This window comes from Lactuca sativa, chromosome 6 (genome assembly GCF_002870075.4).
Source record: "Lactuca sativa cultivar Salinas chromosome 6, Lsat_Salinas_v11, whole genome shotgun sequence".
NCBI lineage: Eukaryota > Viridiplantae > Streptophyta > Magnoliopsida > Asterales > Asteraceae > Lactuca > Lactuca sativa.
This window is the reverse complement of record NC_056628.2, coordinates 167,622,871-167,645,210: the sequence shown is the minus strand read 5'-3', so window position 1 is coordinate 167,645,210 and position 22,340 is coordinate 167,622,871. Positions and strand designations below refer to the sequence as shown.

Genomic DNA, 22,340 nt, shown 5'->3' with positions numbered 1-22,340 from the left:
GCGTCGATCCGATTTAGAGTTCCAGGTCGGGGATATGGTCCTCCTGAAGGTGTCGCCGTGGAAAGGCGTCATCCGATTCAGGAAGCGGGGCAAGTTGGGCCCGCGATTCATCGGACCGTTCAGGGTCTTAGCCCGGGTGGGCAAGGTAGCATATAGGCTGGATCTGCCAGCCGAGCTTAGCCAGATCCACAGCACTTTCCATGTTTCGCAGTTGCGGAAGTGCCTAGTGGACGATTCTGCAGTAGTACCTTTGGAGGATATTCAGGTTGATGACAGCCTGAACTACATCGAGCGCCCAGTCGCCATCCTCGACAGGAAGTCGAAGGATTTAAGGAACAAGAGGGTGGAGCTAGTGAAGGTGCAATGGCAGCACCGCAAGGGTTCAGAGTGGACTTGGGAGCCGGTAGACGAGATGATGGAGCACTACCCCGAGCTGTTCCAGGATCAGGCAGCAGACTTCGAGGACGAAGTCTAAAATAAGTGGGGGAGATTTGTAGCACCTGGTTCCCGGTATGTGAATTTTATTTGAGCATTGCCCTAATTTAGCCTTAGACTCGGCGAGTCATAGGGTCCGACTCGCCGAGTAGGGACGGGACTCAGGACGCGTTTTAAGTAGGCGACTCGACGAGTCCATATCCTGGACTCGGCGAGTCACCGCTGCGGGATGAAACCCTAAGTTTCAAGGGTTTGCACCCTATTTAAACCCTCATTCCGCCCCAACTCGTCCCTATTCACCCCAGAACTCCCCCTACATCGTTTTCCCCTTGTTTTCTTGAGAGTTTGAAGTGTTCTTGGTGTATTCTTGAAGGTTTTGAAGTGTAAGAGGAGTAGATCAAGAAGAGGAGAAGGAGATCAGCCACCCTTGTGTCATTTCAACATTTCCTTTGAGGTATAACCCGTTTTCCCCTTGATTCTATGCTTAAAACTTCATTTGGGTCCTTCTTGGTCAATTTCCCAAGTTGCATGTTCATTATATGTTGTAATAAGGCATTTGGCCTTTGGATCTATGTAAGATTGAGCTCCAGGAGCTCAATTTTGTTAGCTTTTTGGCCCCATAAGGCTTGTTAGCCCTAGATCTACCATTTTGGGACATTTTGAGCCTTATAATCCTTATTGGTGGATATCCACACGTAAAGTTGGAAACTTTACGTGTGATTCGTGTCCTAGAAGCCCAGATCTATGAATGGCATGGTCTGGAATCGAGCAAATCGGTATATTTAAGGAGTGCATGGCGACGACTCGGCGAGTCGCATAGGTGACTCGGCGAGTCTGGTCGCGAGTCACAGAATTGGTCCCTTCTTCGTGTGTCGAGTTGAGCCTTGAGTCACAGGGGGTGACTCGGTGAGTTGGGAGCTGAACTCACCCATGTTAGGACTCGGCGAGTCAATGCCCTGACTCGGCGAGTCCAAGGCAATCTTCATAGCTCAAGAACAGACTCGACGAGTTGTTCATACAACTCGGCGAGTCTTAGCATTAAGTGTTCACCGGATGAAGATGAACTCGACGAGTTGTTCATACAACTCGGCGAGTAGGATGAAGGACTTGAATATGGTTAAGAAGGTGAACCCGTCGAGTCGTCGCCTAACTCGACGGGTAGGATCGGGATTCAGGGCAGTCGTTTGGGCAGGGACTCGGCGAGTTGGAAAGCCAACTCGGCGAGTCGGGTCAACTGAGAGTTGACTCTGTCTTTGACTTAGGGCATGGTCATGGGTAAAATGGTCATTTTACCTAAAGGACAGTTAGCAGTGTTTGATTGAGTATGTCGTGGAAATTGCAGCCGGAGGACTCCCGGAGCAGCAGCAGTCAGTTAGTTCCCGATCAGATCAGCAGCTACTTCGAGGTGAGTTACCTTCCAGTAGCGGTGGGTCTAAGGCCACAATGCCAACCCACCAGTAGGAGATGTATGGTAGATGATGGTCTTTGTGATATCATCTAAGTTTGCTATTACCTGATATGTTATATGCTAGCATGATATGTTGTCTGTGATAGTAGTAAAGTTCGGTCGTTAGGACAGAAGGGTAGTCAGACACCCCAGATACGTCTGACAGTATGTGATGATATGTTTGCATGCTGGCTTGTTATGTTATATGTGATCATAGTAGTAGGGGTGAAATAGTCCCCGAGGGTCGGTTGTCAGGACCGATGGGTAGTCAGCACCCCAGAATGGCTTGACACGGGTAAGACGGCACCCCAGAATGGCCGTATGGGTAGGTCAGCACCCCAGAATGGCTTGACACGGGTAGGTCGGCACCCCAGAATGGCCGTACCGGGTAGTCAGGCACCCCAGAATAGCCTGGCAGTATATATATGTTATGTGTTCGTATGGTATGCGGTACGTTGGGGGAACTCACTAAGCTTTGTGCTTACGTTTACAGTTTTGTTTTCAGGTACCTCTGCATCGAAGGGGAAGGAGCCGGCGCGGTAGCGGCACGTCATACACACACTCTTCGGCTTCCGCATTTATGAGACTTACTGGGATTGTACTCTGATATTTGATGGGATGTACGGTTTGGCTTTTGAGAACATGGTTGAAATGTGTTATGGTGTGAACAAACAATGTTTCTTTTTATTTAGATAAGGTTTCTATTCATTAATGTTTTCTAAAGTAATATTTTAAAAATGAAATTTTCGGACGTAAAAATTTGGGTCGTTACAGTTCCACCAAAAATCCAGAGAGAGTCCTCAATTCGGGTTTGTGAAGTCTATTTATAATTTTCTCAAAACAGGGGCTACTCGTCGAGTAGCCAACTGAATCGTCGAGTCGCCCTTGAGGAATCCGTATATGGCAAGGACTCCACGTGTCGCTTCGCGAATCTTCGTGTCTACTCATCGAGTAGACGACCTTACTCGCCGAGTAGCTTCAGAATTAAGCCTTTTTCTTCTTTCTTTCGTTCCCGAGCTTCCGTTCATATCTCCTGCTTCTTTTTGCTTCCGAGCTTCTTTTTTGGACTGAAAATATAATTTGAACAATATTAAGTATCTTTTGTCCATAATATGCAATTAATTAGCCACTAAATGATAAAAATCCAACATAAAAATATAGCTAAATATGCAAATATCAGTCATTCGGTTTTATCATAGACAGATTTAGAGAGCATTAACAGTTAGAAAGAAATCATTTGATCTTATGTACCCGACTATTAATCAACAATAGTGTGCATAGAGGAGAAAGAAAAAAAAAATATGAACTCTAGTAGAACAAAATGAGAGTGGAACAAAATAATCTAGAACTAAATGATTTCATAACGAAGTTCTCTTAACGAGGAGGTAATGTTGCATCCTGGAATTTAGGTCAACGAATCAAGTTCACAGTAAATCTCTTGGTAATTCGAATCATTGATTTTTTAATGCATGTTATGTGAAATAAATGAGTTCAATTCAACTATTATAAGATACCATATGGTATCTTACTTCCAAATATGTAATCTGGCAAACAAACCAAACAACTCAAACTACAACCCTAGGAATGCATATGAAAAACTGAAATTTCGTTTTAAGCTGTTTTCAGAAAAACAAATACTCTAGTCTCGTAGTACATGTTTTCCTGTTTCCGAAAATATAAAGAACGCCCAAAACGGAGTTCGTATGCAAAAGATACGACTGTTTTAAGAATCCAAAACCAATATAATACTGATTTTCTTAAAATCGCTAAACCCGTTTCTATCCGTTGAGGGACTTGCACACCTCAAATCAAAATTCTGAAAGCATTTTTGGACTCAGGCTATAGCCTAATATTTAATTTCATATTTGAAATATTTTTAGTAAAAATATTTATAATAGCTGAAAATCAGACGTTTTCAGATTTATTAATCACAAAACCTTAAACTATTGATTTCGACATGATTTCTATTATTGGTAATGTATTCCGAAAATAAAATAATATAATCCAATCCAGTTATTGTGAATCTTAATGAAGAGATAACTCAAATTAGACACTAATTATGTACAAATCTCAAATCCTTTATATATCTCACAAACATGCATGTCCAATATGCAACTTATTATCCAAATAAGTATACTTGCGAGTAATTATGTACAAATCTCGAATCCTTTATATATCTCACAAACATAAATGTCCAATATGCAAATTATTATCCAAATAAGTATACTTGTGTGTATAACTAGTATAGTACATCCATACACACCCAAATGCACAAATAATTAGGGTATTACATTGTTTTTAAATCCAAACAAATACATAAATAATTACACCAATACATGAATGATAAAATCAATAAATTGTTTGCAAAGTTAAAATCAAATACACCTCCTAAATTGACAGCCAAAACAAAATAAAACTTATACACTTTACCAATCAATTATACAACCTTGGAGTGTTCATCTAACCAAAAGAAAGCCTACAAGTTTTCCTAAACACTGTTCAATTATCCTACTGCATCGTACCAGCACCAGAGATGGGTTTGCTTGCTGCCATTCCCTTCCATTGATCGTTTAAGCAAAAGGAGAACAACACTCCAACACCCTTTTGATCACTATCATTTCTTGCTGAAGCCAAACCCCCCCCCCCCCCCCCCCCCCCCCCTCCTTGAAGATTTTGCTGCTATTCTTCATTCTTCTTCGATTTTCAGTCAAGAGCACACCACTGAAGTGGGTGTTTTTCTTGTGCAAACAGAAGAGACCAGCAACACCTTTCACTTCCACCTTCGTATGCGTTCCCTGTCTAGAACCACCGGAAGTGGTGGCAGCTTCCGGCGAGACCACGAGGCAGCAGCCTCTCGTGGTTGCCTCTGTCCCTGTGAAAGATCAAACCCTATCGAGCACTGTCGAACATCAAACAAAAAAAAAATACAGAGATGAAGCAAGAAGGTTACCGGAGATCTTTTCCCTTCTTCCGGCCGAGCAAAACCCATCGAAGCTCCCACCTAATTTCCTTGTTTTAACCACACCCTTTTCTGGCCTCCTTTCCATCGCAACCTCTTACCCACACCGAATCCCATACCTTCGCACCTCACATCCCGGACTCCCTTTCGGACCTCCTCCCCTCGCTTTCTTTCTCTTCTGTTCCCAGTGGACCACATACCTCCGTAGGTCTCGTCTTCGATGCTACTGCTGCTTGCAACGCCCGGACTTTGCACCTCGCAGCCGAACGAGAGGGAGCACGAGCTCGCTGCTTCGTTCCTTTGTCGCTTCGGTCTCGTCGACCCCGGAGACGCAACCTCAGCCTGCAATCGATCGGAATCCATCGGACCTTGCAGCCTCCATTGTGTTCCTTCGTGAATACCTTGACCGTTCATATTCCCTTTCAAATGCCCGATTAGATCGAAGACGGGGGCATAAAAGCCCTAATCCCTTTTAAGTTCTTTTAAAAATGACAACAATAACCCTCATTTGGGCAAAACATTAGAAATCAGTCCCAAACCCCCCAAATATTAAACTCATTTGGCCATTTGTTCAGATCAGCCCCTCATTGTGATTTTAAGATAAAAAAACAGCCATTGGTATATTATTTTGTCCAAATAAGCCCTCCGATAGTTTGGTTTATTTAAACAACCTCTTTAGTTAAAAAAAAAAGTACTACAAAATGGTCCCAATGGTTATTTTAACTCAAGAACGGTTGCTTTATGGTTTCTCACGTCAAGCTTTTCAAAAGAAACCGAATTCGAACAACTCGAACTCACGCTTCAAGGGTGAGTGTTTACAACCCCTTTTAATATTTCTAAATATTTCCAGCGGGGGAGGGGGGGGGGGGGAATACATATGTCTATATACTTCATTTATACAAACAAATTATCCTTTTATGCGAAAATACAACCAGTATAGTTTATAAAAATGTTTTATAACAATGTAAAATATTGTTACAAATAAACTAGTATAGACTTTTTCATATACGTATTATGATTATTTTATCGTGAAATAAATAGTCCACACAACAAATGTTGCATGATACAAAAAATATGATTTTTATGTGATGTTGTATATTATAACAAACACGTTATAAAACTTTGTAGTATTTCAAGGATTCAAGTTGTTACTATTCATGTATATTTATATGTTTAAATGCATAAGGTTTATAAATGTACATATGTTCATTACTTTGAAACATACATCTTTATAAAAGCGAGTACATTACACTTTTACATACATACCAAGCATACTCGGCTTTTATAAACTTTATACAATGAGATTCATTATACCTAGTGACTTAACCTCAAGAATACATGTGCCTATATACTTCGGTTATACAAACAAATTATCCTTTTATGAGAAAATACAACCAATATAGTTTATAAAAATGTTATATAACAATGTAACATATAGTTACAAATAAACAAGTATAAACTTTTCGTATACATATTATGGTTATTTTATCGTGTAGTCCACACAACAAATGTTGCATTGTAACATCCCAAAATCGAGACCCAAAACTTTTTGTTTCATTACATTACTTATAAAAATAGTTTACGGAAAACATCGTTGTTATCATTTCAAAACATCAAGTTACAAATCACAAGTTTCGAAAACCATAACATCAAATAGTAAAATGTCAGAGTATAATCTCAGGGTTCTCAAAGCGGAAATCATGTGTGTGCAATGCGCTGCTACCCTACCAGCTCCTTCCCCTTAGTTGAAGAGGTACCTGAAACCAAAACTAAAAATTATAAGCACGAAGCTTAGCGAGTTCCCCCAACATAACCCATACCAAACAATTATACATACTGTCGGGCAATTCTGGGGTGCCCGACCTATCCGTGTCAAGCCATTCTGGGGTGCTGACCTACCCATGTCAAGCTATTCAGGGGTGCTGACCTACCCTTGTCAGACCGTTCTAGGGTTCCTGCCTACCCTCCGGTATATCTCACCCGGTCACGGGGACTATTTCACCCTTACCACTATCACATAATAACATATCACAATCATGTTGTCAGACATATTTGGGGTGTCCGACCTACCCATCGGTCCTAACGACCGAATCATGGGACTATTCCCCTCCTCCTACCACTAACACTTTTAGCATATCATAATGGCATATAGAACATATCAGGTAGTGGCAAACCAGGAAACTATCACAAAGACAATCATCTTGTAACGACCCAAAAATACTACCCGAAAATTTCTTTTAATAAAACATTACTTTAAGCAAAGACATCATTGCAAAACATAATATGAGTATAAGATTTCAAAAACATATTCTTATTATCAGAGTAAACATTCCCAGGCGGACTAATCTATGGTGTGTGCCATGCAATCACCCCGAGCTCCTCCCTCCGCTACCGGAAGTACCTGAAAACAAAACTGAAAACCGTAAGCACGAAGCTTAGTGAGTTCCCCACCTTACCACATACCATGCATAACCACATACTGTACATACTGGGCCACGCCCGCTATCCGGGGCCTCGCCCCCTACTTCGGGCCTCGCCCGCTACTACGGCCCCGCCGCCCCAGGCCTCGCCTGGCTTCGAGCCCCGCTCGGATACAGATCTGTTTCACTTAGGCCTCGCCTGTCACAGGCCCCCGCCCGCTAACATATACTAGCAAATACATATATCACATAACAACACATAAGCTAAACATATACTAACAGCTCTTGCTCTAAGGCCTCGCCTATCCCCGGGCCCCGCTCGTGTGCTGTTACTGATGAGTCATGGAACCTCGTCCATACTCCTGCTGATAGTGAGATACGGGCCCCGCCCGTCCTCCCTTCTTTCCTAACTTGGGCCTCACCCCTGGACTGCTGCTACTGAGATGTGGAACACCATCCACACTCTGCTATTGGTGAGATACGGGACCTCGCCCCCACTCACCTCCCTACCAGGCACATACAAGTATCACACAGACAACAAGTATAAACTATCACATAAACCACTCCTTGGGCACCTGCCCTCTATCATCGGCCCTCGTCCGAATATCATACTAGCATACTGTGCCTAGGGCTAACCCCCGGGTCTTCTACTCATAACTACATGGGCCGGCATTGTGGCCGTAGACCCATTCATACAAAGGGAAACTCACATGATACTGCTGAACCGCTGCTGCTAATCCCTTTGACCGCTACCCGACCACTGACTCCGAACTGCTGTTCCACTAGCTCCCCGAGCTATCAATGCCAACACATTACTTAGTCTAATTGACCTTCAAAGGTCAACCAAGTCAACCCTTGCCAAAGTCAAAGTCCTGGTCAAATTCAACCTTCCAGGTCAACCCTACTCACCGAGTCCACTCACTGACTCGTCGAGTTCTTATGCTCAAGTCCTTCCAATCGCGACATGACTCGCCGAGTCAGCCCCTGACTCGCCGAGTCTACAAATTCCTGAATCATGTCCTGACCAACTCACTGAGTCCTTGCTCGACTCGCTGACTCGAGTCTTAACTCGAAGGGTTTGGGACTACGCGACCTGACTCGCCTAAATTTAGGGTTTCTTTTAGGGTTTCTTTTACTTTCTTGGCTTTCAAAATCTTGGGTGTTACACATCTCAACTACAATCAACTACTAGTGGGTTGGCCTTGGTGTCTTAGACCTACTTCTAATGGAAGGTAACTCACCTCGATGTCGTGTAGTGTCTGTACTGTCCTTGGAATGAAAACTGACTCTCCTCAACTCCTCAATCCCTACACGACAACTTTTTTCTACGTTATCAATTCGTACTCATAACCCTTACAAGGGTCACTCAAGTCCAAGTCAAAGTCAAGGTAAAAACCTTGGTCAAAGTCAAAATCTGGTTGAATCGACTCGCCGAGTTGGTCCACCAACTTGTCGAGTCCCCATGTCCACAAAAAGCTACCATCCCGTCCTTGCTTGTCGAGTCTAGCAAGAGCTTGACGATTTCGCCTTCAACAACACATCAGACTATCTTCAACCGACTCACCGAGTTCGTCCTTGAACTCGTTGAGTTCATCTTCATCCATATGAAGGTGTTCAGTCTATGACTCACTGAGTTCATCCCTAAACTTGTCGAGTCCATCTTCATGTGGTTGGGACATTGCCTTGAACTCGCCGAGTTCCTTCTTGAACTCGCCGAGTCCTTTGATCTTCAAGTCCATAACAAACCCCTAACAGGCTGAGTGTTCCTTCCACTCAACCAAAGACCCTTTCTAGAAGACATTTGGGGGAAAATGAGACCCGACTCGCCGAGGTACCCAAGCGACTCGCCGAGTCCCTCTTTGTCCAAAACTATTCAGTCGATTATAATGGATCTTAATGCATCAAAACCATAGATCTGACCTCCTAGGGTCCATTTTATACGTAAAGTTCAAATCTTGACGTCTATGCATGGGGTTTTTTTGGCTCAAAAAGCCATAAAAAGAGGTATATAAGAAACATGGGTCTCCCATGGCCATAAAGTTGGCACCTTTATGCCATGGGAACCCTTAATGGCTCCAGATCTTAAGTGTAACTCCAAACACACTCACAAAATCCGATTGTAACTTCATAACTCATAAAAAGGGTAGAAAAATAGCCCCAAAACAAGATCTATGAGATAGATGGTCAAGGTTCAAGCTTTTTACCTTGAATAAACTGAGAATGAAGCAAGACCTCTGGATCTACTAGCTTCCACTTGAACTCTCAAGCTTCCTTCTTCTCTTCCAACTTCAAATGCACACAAAACTCACCAAAATCTCAAGAATACTAAAAAGGGCTTAGGGTTCGAGTTAGGGCTTTCTATGGGTTGGGAGGAACAATGGAGATTGGGTTGGGGCGTTATAAGTTATTTAAATAGGGTGCATACCCTAAATATTAGGGTTTCATCCAGACAGCTTCTACTCATCGAGTCGGTCTCCCGACTTGACAAGTAGATCATTAAACTTCCCAGTCAATATCGAGTCTACTCGACGAGTTGGGCCTCCAACTCGCCGAGTCCCAGAGCAAAACACGAACTTACTTGAATTTAAATATGTACGAGGAACCGGGTGTTACATGCATGATACAAAAAATATGATTTTTATGTGACGTTGTATATTATAACAAGCACGTTATAAAACTTTGTAGTATTTCAAGGATTCAAGCTATTACTATTCATGTATATTTACATGTTTAAATACATAAAGTTTATACATGTACATATGTTCATTACTTTGAAACATACATCTTTGTAAAAGCGAGTACATTACACTTTTGCATACATACTAGGGGCAGACGCAGGAATTAGTAGTAGGGGTTACACAAAAAAAAATTCCGGTCAAACCTAATATAAAACATAAAAAAATTCGGTCTAACATAATATAAAACATCTAATACAATTTTTTTTCTGGTTAAACATAATATAACAACGATCTATTAGAATTTAAATTTGTCCTCTTCATGCAGGCATCTTTTAAAACCGCTCCATTACTTTTTCATTCTCAACTTTTGCAAGTGCTTCGGTCTCGACATTACAAAGCAATGCGTCGTTCAAAAATTCATCGCCAATTTTGTTACGCAAAGATGAAAAACATCTTTCTACACTTGCGGTCGCAACAGGTAATATCAAAGCCAACTTTAAAAGCTTGTAAACCAAAGGATAAGACTGATGCTTCCCTGTACTAACCATCAAACGAGAAAGGTCGGAAATTCCTTTCAAATTAGTGAAGCGCTCATCTTTGATGCAAGAGTGATAAACTATCTCAAGTTGTCCTTCAAGGTCTATCATATATGAATCATCAAAGTCATACTTGTATAACTTACCCAACTTCAATAACTTTGATTTGTCAAATTGTGCAAATGAATCACAAGGGCTTAAAGCACCCATGTATTCTAGTAATTGGGTGCTTGTTTCACTAAATCGATCCCGATATTCTGTAAGTAGCATATCTACCACCGTGTTGAAGATTTCAACCTCAAATGAAACCTATTAGTCTTTGTAATCTTACGGTTTCTCGCACCAATCTACAACTCTTCCATATCTAAAGTATCAATTTTGTGTGTTTGACAAAAGGAGGATACTTTTGGCAAAATGATAGCAAACCCTGTGTTTCTAAAAGATTGAAATGCCTCCATTGTCCCTCTAACCATCGAAGCCGCTTCTAAAATATCTAGATCTTTTCTTTGAAGTTGCTTTGACAATGTACCCGTGAGGTGTAAAATGTCATACATCATATGTAAGTAAAACACAAACTCATATGATTGAAAATATGTTAAGATTCCAGATACTTGTTGACGGTTTGCCAATGACCCTCCCTCCTCTTTCACAAAATCTAAAACTACAAGAACATCCGCAAACAACTTCATCAAACTTGTGAGTGTGTTGAAATGTGAACCCCATCTTATTTCTCCCCGCTCAAACAAGTGTAGTCTCTTGATTTAACCCTCTTCTGGTTTCAAGTTCACCGCTACACAATCCTTTTTGCACCCTTTCTCTTGCCATGCTTCTTTGCTACAGCCACAACTACTAATTGAAGTTGGTGTGCAAAGCAATGTACATAACAAGTCGTGTCATTCTCTTGTAATATCAAAACTTTCAAACCATTGCATTCCCCTCGCATATTGCTAGCCCCATCGTAACCTTGTCCTCTTATCTATTAAAATTTAAACCAATATATATATATATATATATATATATATATATATATATATATATATATATATATATATATATATATATATATATATGTTAAACTGAAATAACAAAAAAGTAAAGAATAAATTACCTTACTAAAACTCAACTTATTACTTGTAAGTACTTCATTTATGGCGTTTTTTAGTGTCAAAGAGGATGTATCCTTCACATGTACTAGTCCTATGAATATTTCTTTCACAAAGCCAAGACTATCGACATAACCCAAAACAATAGCCATTTGTTCCTTTTTTGAAACATCACTAGATTCATCAACTAGTAAAGCAAAAACATCTTGACCAATATCTTCACGAGTACTCAAAAGTACTTCTTGTGCAAAAAATTGCACAAGTTCTTTTTGAATTTTAGGGGAAATTAGTTGATTGTTTTTAGGAGCACTTTCTAAAGTATTGTTGAAAATATATTCACTAGTCTCTCGAATGGCTTTTAACACTTCAATGTAAAGCCCTCTATTTTCCAAGTTAACCGACTCGTCATGACCACCAAACGGTAAACCGATTTTCAATAAAAGTCTAACAACAATAATAGAAACATGTAATCGAGCTTTATATTTATGGTTCTCTAATTCTGTTTGCCTCCTTAAGACTACATTAATAGCTTGTTTTTCCCTCATTAAAAACTCACACTTTTCTCTTGCTTTGTTGTGAAAACTATCAACATCACCCATATGAGTCCGAAATGCATCTTTTTTATTCCAAGTATTAAAACATTGGGAAACAAATGCATCTCTCCCTCCTTTTTGTCCAATGAGGTCTCCACACAGATAACAATATAAACAATATGCACTATTGTTTTTCACACTATATTCCAACCAATCAAAATCATCAAAACATGAAGGAACGAATCTTTGAAATCTATCACCTATTTTTTTTGGAAACTTATGTGCCCTTACTTGACAAGGTCCTTGAGGCAAATATGCTCTTATTACATCATCTCTTATATTTGATTTGTAACTTGTAATCAATGGCCTATTCGTCGGGTCCTTTGGAATATCTTTCAAGTCAACATTATCATTAGGTTGGTTAGACCATGGTGTTTGTGGATTTGCATTAGAAACTAAAGGGATTTATTGATTGGTGATTGGTGTTTGTGGAGTTGCATTAGGATTAGAAACAGAAGGGATTGATTGATTGGTGATTGGTATTTGGGAACATATTTCACCACTTTCATTAGTATTAGGTGTTTGTCTTTTGGTAAAAAAACACTTAGTTTAACCTATAAAAACATAACAATTACACCTACTCAAACAATAACTTCAATAAAACAAGTTGCTTTCACCTAATCAAACAATAAATTCAATAAAAACATAACAATTTCACCTAATCAAACAATATAACTTCAATAAAACAAATCAATTTCACCCAAGTCAATCAATAACTTCAAAAAAACATATCAATTTCAAATATCTAAATGAATTCGTAGAACTTACTTGCTTCATTGTAGGGCTTTGAAGTGGATTTTGTTAACCAAAACAGTAGAAATTGAAAGAAGTCAATTTTGTTACTTGCTTCAAGAGATTGACTGTTGTTGAATACTTGAATGTTGATCAATCCAACAATGAAATCGATCAAGAATTGTCCGAACAGGAGGTTACGACTCACGAGTCACGAATGTCGACAGTAGCAGCCAAGCAACGATCGAAGGAATTTTGGAATCGGGAGTCGAGTAGTCGATGCCTCGATGGATTCTGTTATCGTGTATCCGTGTGCCTTTTTTTTCCTCCCTTGTACCGATAATACACAATTAGTCAATTACACACTCAATTAATTAGGATTTGGCTATCGTTTTTACAAACAATTAGCCCAATAGCTAATTTATCCAGTTAAGTTTTATTTTGGGCTTTAGGCAATTGGATTATTAGACAATAATTGATTAAAACATTGGGCTCGTTATTATTTTTTTCATTTGGTAATTCCCGATAGAGTGACAATATTTTTTTATGTAGTTGCACAAAAAAATTTAGTAGTCGCACGATTTTTTTTACGTAGTGGCACAATAGGTAAAAATTTAAAAATAAACGAAATTTTTTCTACTACGTGTGCGGAAGCTAGGTGTTGTCAGTGCCACACCGGGCACCTAGCTAGGACCGCCCCTGATACATACCAAGCATACTCGACTTTTATAAACTTTATACAATGAGATTCATTAGGCCTAGTGACTTAACCACAATTAAATTAGGGCCGAGAGTTATTCACATACTTTTTAGTTAAGAGCTTTTTAGTGAGACTATATTCATTTGTTGAGTCCTAACACTTAGCATACCCACACTACTATAACTATTAATCTTCGGAGCGAGATACATATGTATAGATCTGTACGGTGTTGACATCCCCGCCTATAGTTGCTAGCTACAAACTCGACCGATCAATCGAAGTAGGTGATAAGTGTCTACAATTGTTACTACAATGTCCAATGAAGCATTGTAGGGTACATTCAGTCACATAACTCTGTTTATACATGTGCCTATATACTTCTTTTATACAAACAAATTATCCTTTTATGTGAAAATACAACCAGTATAGTTTATAAAAATGCTATATAACAATGTAACATATTGTTACAAATAAACTAGTATAAACTTTTCGTATACGTATTATGATTATTTTATCGTGAAATAACTAGTCCACACAACAAATGTTGCATGATACAAAAAATATGACTTTTATGTGACGCTGTATATTATAACAAGCATGTTATAAAACATTGTAGTATTTCAAGGATTCAAGCTATTACTATTCATGTATATTTATATGTTTAAATGCATAAAGTTTATACATGTACATATGTTCATTACTTTGAAACACAAATCTTTATAAAAGCAAGTACATTAGACTTTTACATACATACAAAACATACTCGGGTTTTGTAAACTTTATACAATGAGATTCATTATGCCTGATGACTTAACCACAAGAATACATTTGCCTATATACTTCGTTTATACAAACAAATTATCCTTTTATGCGAAAATACAACCAGTATTGTTTATAAAAATGTTATATAACAATGTAACATATTATTACAAATAAACTAGTATAAACTTTTCGTATACGTATTATGGTTATTTTATCGTGAAATAACTAGTCCACACAACAAATGTTGTACGATACAAAAAATATGATTTTTATGTGACGTTGTATATTATAACAAGCACGTTATAAAACTTTATAGTATTTCAAGGATTCAAGTTGTTACTATTCATGTATATTTATATGTTTAAATACATAAAGTTTATAAATGTACATATGTTCATTACTTTGAAACATACATCTTTATAAAAACTAGTACATTACACTTTTACATACATACCAAGCATACTCGGCTTTTATAAACTTTATATAATGAGATTCATTATGCCTGGTGACTTAACCACAATTAAGTTAGGGCTGAAAGTTATTCACATACTTTTTAGTTAAGAGCTTTTTAGTGAGACTATATTCATTAGTTGAGTCTAAACACTTAGCATACCCACACTACTATAATTGTTAATCTTCGGAGCAAGATACATATGTATAGAAATGTACGGGGTTGACATCCCCACTTACAGTTGCTAGCTACAACCTCGACCAATCAATCAAAGTGGGTGATAAGTGTCTACAATTGTTATTACAACGTCCAATGAAGTGTTGTAGGGGTACATTTAGTCCCATAGATCAGTTACATGACTCACTATAAACATTAACTAGAATCTCTCTCTATAACACAAACTACAAACCATGGGCTTGGTTGCTTTCAAACTATTTTAAGTATGGGATTACTTACCTAACAATACAATTTGGTTTTCAACGACATTCAAGGATTCATTACAAACATAATTTCAAGTACGAATTTACTTATACAAAAGATACATTTTGGCTTTTAAAGACTCATTGCAAACATAGTTTTTACTATTGTTACACATACAAAGATAATACTTTTTTTAGACTTATTAAAAGTATACTACTGTTAGTAGAAAACCTGTAACTCTCACCAACCTTGGCACTTATCCCATCCGAGTACTTACTTGACTTACTTTACTGAAACAGCCTAAGCACCTTTCCCCAGGATTCTTCATAAAACCAGCTTCAGCAGCAAAGACTTCTACTTAAGGATAGTCTACCTTTGGTGGTGTGAGATGCTATTATTTTATACGGTGGTGTGAGATGTCATTAGACTTTATCGTATTCATTTGAATTGAGCGTATTGTAAGACTAATATGGCAAGTCAACCGAGCATGGGGAACGAACGAGCGTGGGGGTGAGATGCATGCAATTGAAGCAGCTACCTGAAAAGCTGGGTTTGATTCCCTTAGATACCTTTGGGTTTAGCCTTGAGGTGGTTAGACCTAGACCCCGAAATGCTCACAACATAGAAGCCTATGGTTCCATCTTGTTGTTGCTGGAGGTATACATCCCTCTTCTCGGTGTGGAGCGATATACAAGAAATAGATGCTCAGCCTGAAATGTCCGATAACGGCGCTGACGTAGTGAATCTATTGGCACCATAGCTGTGGCATACAACTTTGGACCTAACGGCCGGCCCAGTAACCTTTCGGAATGGGGGATCCCCGTTGGCAACAACCACGGTAGTAGTTACGAAACTACTGGGCCGGGAGAGGACAACCTCATGTTCCTGCTCCTCTTTCTTCGCTTCGGGGACGGAGGTCCTACAGTAGGTAACAGCAGGTACAAGAAACTTGGCCGAAGGGGACCAACGCTTCTACTCTTCCACCGAGGAGCCGTTCGCAGCGAGAAGCAAGGGATGTCATGAACGGTGGGAGGTCACAGAGAATTTACCTATTCATAGAGTGATCCTATGATTGATACAGGATATAGACTATCTCTTTCTTTATTCGATTCTTTTTCTGAAAAAAAAGAAGGGTGACTCAACTTCTCAGCTAGAGTTGGGGGTGGGACTTGTTGGCATAATGCAAGCTGGAACGTGGGAATTCGAGGTATCATGAACTACTACTAAAAAGCAACTTTTTTTCTTTTTGGACAAACGATATCAGGTCAGGTCTATGGATGGATCTAGATCTACGGGTCAGTCGGCCCCGACCGATGAGCATAGGGAATCTATACTCGAGCGTTCAACTGGGCCCCTGACAGGATAGGTGAGGAATCTTGATATTTTTTTATTGGGGTCTACAACTTCTCCGAGCCGACTAGCATCCCTTTCCACTACGCATTTCTCGAACAAAGAAGACGACTATAGGATCGAATTCGCTTTCCAAGGTGAACTGGTCGTCCCATACCTTCTGTCTGTCTCATATGTGTGGAACCAGGTCTTTTTCGGTTCCAGCCCCCCCCCCCCCTGAATACATAGGGTAGGTAGGACTGGGTGAGAAAGGGTTCCCTGTTGCCAATAAACTTTCCCCGGCCTTCGATTCCCCTTACTCATAAAGGATCTTACAGTCGGTACTAACTAAAGAAAAGGAGTCTCCCTTCTAAGAGTAAGCGTGGAGAGCTTTTTGCGGGGAAACTTGCAAGTACAGTTTGGGGGGAGACGGGCGTCGACCCAACCTTATGAGTATTCGGACTATAACAGTTCCGATGAACAGTCACTCACTTTTGACATTTATACGATTCTAGAAGGTGATCAAGAATTGGGTCAATTATGTTTATTAGAAGTGGACAATCGAGTGGTTGTACCAGCCAAAAGTCATCTACGTATTATTGTAACATTTGCTGATGTACTTCATAGTTGGGCTGTACCTTCCCCAAGTGTAAAATGTGATGTTGTACCTAGTCGTTTAAATCAAACCTCTATTTCGGTACAATGAGAAGGAGTTTACTATGGTCAGTGTAGTGAGATTTGTGGAACTAATCATGCCTTTATGCGTGTGCCCGGAAAGATAGGCCGACTGCTGAGCCCACTCTGGCTCAGCCGCACCACCCAGGGTGCGAGCCACCCGAGAAGCAAGCTATTACAGTGAGCGGCTGGAGCAGTATGGGGCCGAGGATCAAGGCAGTAGATAAGATAGAAGAAGGGGTCAGGCTCCCGGTGGAGTAGAGGATACGGTTAGGATAACGAACTTGAAACGCGAAGCCCGAGCGTCTGGCGAGCGAGTGGTTAGTGGCCAATAGCGCCCTAGTTGATGGCATTCCTCTCTGCGGCTGGCACTCGAGGAACCATGGGGCACTCCATACAGAGCAAACAAGTCTTAGGGATGAGACACCCGCGCAAGGACCTCAATTCTCATTAGGAGGTCGAACCAAGGACCTATGGAAGTCGGGGCTAGCCCGTCCCCATAGGCAATGCAATAGTGTCCTGAGGGAGGAGTTTAGAGGGCTTATAGTAGCACGCACTTCTTTTTATTTCTAGGTCATGCGAAGGGGGCCAGTCCAAGATCGTACTGTTCCTCTACAAAGACAACAGACGCTCTCAACGGCTAGGCACCACTCTCTTTCTGAGTTATTCCAGCTTCTTCATGATTTCGTGCCGCGGTGAACAAACAAAACAAAAAAGAGGGCCATCTCAGTGGAAGGAGAAGGACCTGAAACGGTAGAGACTACTGACCCTATTCTTGTTCCTAGCCGTCTTTTACGTGTCCAGAAAGCCTCCTCAGAGGGATCCTAAAAATAGAATAGAGAAGGGCGGGCAGGGCTTCCACAAGAGCCTTCCCCCTCTTCCCGGTCAAGATAGATGGGAAGGAGCCCTATCAAGGCCATAACCAGTCTCTTTATTTATGTACGTACACCTTTGTTTCAGGGTGGGGCCACCCTTCCTCCTGCTAATCCGGCCATTTCCGAACCTGTCTTTCTCATCCCATTCAATGAAGGACTTTTCAATTCTTGCGATTCCCAGCCCCCTTAGCTTATTATATATATATATATATATATATATATATATATATATATATATATATATATATATATATTATTTGAAAAGGGTTCCGCTCGGCTAAATAGGCTCAATGATATCTTTCTTCGCTTCGTTCGATAGGCCGGTACGACGCTCCGCGTGGTTATATTCATACATGTTCCGACTCGCCGGTCATTATGGATCTAGTGGTATGGCGGGGCAAAAGAAAAAAAGGGGGGGGAAGCAACTACGAAGCTTCGTAGACTCGACATGTTGCTCCGCTTATAGAATATAATGAAGCAAGCTAGCGACTCTCCTAGTAGCGAAGGAAAGGGGCATTCGGGAAGCGACTAGTCGCTTCTGGAGAAGCTTCTAGAAGGCCGACCACTACATAGAGAGATCCATATACCAGTCATGAGCGATAGCAAAGTCTAGAGAGGCGCAAGGCAGGATCCAAGAGCTTAGAAAGGGTCAGGAAAGGAGCAGAGAAGGGTTTGGATTTCACCTATGATCAGATCAGTGGGTAACCATAGTTTACTTTTTTCGTAGTGTTGTTAACGTTGTTGAAAGCTCATTACTTATTTAAGTAGGCCTCGCTTTTCGGAGCTGATCCCAGCTCACACTATGGTGGAGGAGGTGCCGTGAAGATCTAGGAGTGTGAGCAGTACGAGCTGAAAGGCTCCCATCTGTTTGGAGGGCAGGGGGCATAGATGCCAAACAAACCTGACCCCTATCTATCGTCGTAGAAGCTGTTCCTAGGAAAGATTATGGTTCTCGGGTATCCAATCAATTAATCCCTTAAACCGGGGAAGCTTAAGCAGAAATGAAAGGGTATGTTGAGGGAAAAGAAAAGGGGGGAAGCAACTAAATATATGATGGATTTAGGTCATTTCAAGTGGTGATCTTAATATATGATGATCTTAATATTAAGTGGTGATCTTAATATATGATGGATTTAGGTCATTTCAATCAGCTTATCACTGTGTTCTCACTTTTGCATGTTTGGAACCTGTAACGCCCGTAGATCCGGGCTAGTCAATTTAGAGATAATGGGGGTCAAAAATGACTTTTCGACAAAAGATTATTTAGAATAAATAATCTTAACCGAGTAGTAGAATATGTCTCAAGGGTTCTGTACATATAAAGAATGCCGAAATCCGAATTATCACGAAGAAGTTATGGTCCGTCGAAGTTTTACGGCAAAACCGACAGGACACCGGGAGACGTAACACGATGGAGGAATTTTTAGCCTTATAAATATAAAAAAATGGTGGTATACGTTAAACTGAGAACATACAAAAAAAAAAAGAACACCCAAATCTGACTTCGTATGATGAAGTTATGAATTTTCTAAGATTTGGCTTAGCAGTGCACAACCCGAAACTCGAATTTTAGATCAGGCGGTTTTTGGCCTATGCGACCTAAATGAGAATTGAAGATCTCATTAATAGGAACTCAATGGTAAAAAGACAGAAGAAAACAGAGTCTATATGTAGAAGTTATGAATTTTACGCGGACATTTAACAGTATAATCTCCTCGTACTGTTAAATTTAAGATCGGTCAAGAATTAGCCGACGGAGTCAAAATGAAAGTTGTATATCTTATTTTTATCTATGCGTGGATATAAAGAACATCAAAAACAGAGCTCGTATGTGAAAGTTACGGATTTTAGAAGTCGGTAGTGTGCTATGCGAAAATGGGTGACGTGACACAATCTTGGCCATTGTTTTCTCTCCAAGACTTGCCACCAGATGGTGACATGTGGCACCAAGTTCAGCCATATTTCACCCTATAAATAGAACCTCTCCCACCCTCATTTTCTTCACACCTTTCTCATTCTTTATTCTCTTTACTCTCTCTCTCTCTAGAACCTCTCTATGGCCTCGAAACCCCCTGAAAAGCCTAGGGAACCTCCCTAGCACAAGGCGAAAGCCCTGGAGTGCTCGACGGCTCGAGGAAGAAGAACTTTTCGGCTCGTGAACACTGCTTCAAGCAAAGCCCGGTTTTCTATAAAACCCGCTGTAAGTGAGCTACGCGTACGCTATTTTTAATATAGATTTTATTTAATTATAGTAATGTTATTAGGAACTTATAATAAGTACTTGAGCTATTATTATGGGTTATATAAGTATTGTTTAACGCTTATATAATAGTAATAATAGCTAGACTATTAATTAGTCTCGACGAATAATAGACTAAAATCTAGTGGTAATGATACTAGGTTTCGTCGAAGGAAATTATTTTTAAGAAGCGAAGCGCTGTCTGAGTTCGAAATCACCATCTTTTCAAGTGAGTGCATGGTCCCTTTCATCTTACACATAGATATGAAGTATTTTATATAAATTACGTGCTATGTGTGCATATTATCTGTATACTTGCTATCTATGCTGGATGAACGATTTTATACAAGTTTTATATGATTTAAACTGTATATGTATTTATATCTACATAATATGTTGGGTAAAATATAGGTAGGTGAAATATGAGTTGGATGATGAGTTGAGAAGTGATATAGACCATGAGGTAAGGGTGAGGGGTGGACGATGTGAGAAGCCTTGTTCCTAAATGTTGGCCCCATCATCTAACAGAGTATGGATGACAACCACGGATTATTCTAGAAAGTCCGGTGGAACACTAGCAGGCTCGCAACCTGTAGGTGTTCTGAACGAGGTGTTCACTGGTGTACTCTAAAAACCCATTGACATGTATTGCGAGTGGACTCTCAAAAACGATACTGCCAATAAACGAGATAACCCTAGCAGCTGTGCTCGAAGGACAATACTAGCAGTTGCGCCTCATATAGAATGTCACAATTATGGCAGTTGCGCCTAAGTGATAGAACTAGCAGCTGTGCTTGACAGCTGTGTCATTGACAACGATGGACTGCGTACCTATTCCTTAGGAAAATCCTTAGGAATAAATGAACAAGAAATAGCTGACTCTTAGGGTAGATCCTTAAGAGTAAAGAAGATAATGGGGATGGGTAATTGGGTTAACTGTTTGATGATTAAACATAATAATTATATTCTTGTGGGTTGAAAACCCTATGTACTCACCAGGTTTCTCAACCTAACCCACTCAGTTTATTTATATCACAGATGTTTATATGAAGTCATATTACACCGAGAGATTAAGAAGATATAGATCACCAGTGATAATGAATATAAGTTTTGTTTATGCTTATGTCTCTGTATTGACGATGACATCCTAATGTTTTAAATGAATAAAAATACATTTCTTCGAAAATGATTTGATAAGGAATTTATCATGTTTTACTGGGTACAAATTCTGCAACATTTTTTATTAAAAGAAGTACTCTGATTTTTTTAAAGCATAAACAAAACCGGTCTTTTCTGGCCGTGAAAATGGGGATGTCACAGTTGGTATCAGAGCATTAGTTTAAGCGAACTAGGAATATGAATTCATTTCTAGACTTAAACTTAGAATGCTAAGCAATGATGTGTTCAATTTAGTAGTCATATGCAGTTGTCACAAATCTATATCGGGAAACATAATCTTGAATTCTTGAGATTGACCATTATCCACATCTCGAATTCATACAGATATCATAGAACGAAGGGATAGATGATCACTTATCTAACGGCTGAATCTTGATTAGATCAAGAGTTCGGTATTTACATTGGATGGCTAACTCTTTGTTGATTATTGGAGAAATATTAGTCCTCGTATAGTTGATGAGTTGTCCAAGTGGGAGACTGTTGGAATAGTGTCCAAGGTCATTAACTATTGATAATATTTCTAATAATAGCAGGGTCCTTTTGGGTTGCCCTCAAGACCCAAATTGAGTAGAATAAATAAACGAGAAATTAGTTTATTAATTACTATGGTTAATAATTAATTAGAAACTAATTGAAAATATATTTGGAAATATATTTTGGGAATTAATTAACGGTTTAATTAATTAAAAAGGTTGAATGTTCATTAATTGATATTTGGTTAATCAGGAATGTTCCAGAACCTTATGGAATTAGGGTTGGATGAAAATTACTCCATCTCACATGGAAAAGGAGTGAAATTTCTGTTGG

General features: G+C 39.8%; 1 protein-coding gene across 1 annotated transcript; it reads right to left on the bottom strand.

Moving 5' to 3' along the window:
- Window positions 1-10,822: 10,822 nt before the first annotated feature.
- LOC111911380 (uncharacterized) lies at window positions 10,823-12,177 on the bottom strand. The gene is made up of 2 exons (XM_052765097.1): window positions 11,584-12,177; window positions 10,823-11,158 (listed from the first exon to the last, which is right to left on the bottom strand). The coding sequence occupies exons 1-2, from the start codon at window positions 12,175-12,177 to the stop codon at window positions 10,823-10,825; spliced, it is 930 nt and encodes a 309-aa protein (XP_052621057.1).
- Between the last annotated feature and the right edge of the window lie 10,163 nt (window positions 12,178-22,340).

What these genes read in the sequence shown, in the direction of transcription:
- LOC111911380 (XM_052765097.1), bottom strand. Translation starts at nt 12,177, where the DNA reads ATGGGTGATGTTGATAGTTTTCACAACAAAGCAAGAGAAAAGTGTGAG. An exon ending in ATAAGTTGAGTTTTAGTAAG is followed by an intron (nt 11,159 to 11,583) that starts GTAATTTATTCT and finishes AGTTTGATGAAG; the next exon opens with TTGTTTGCGGATGTTCTTGT.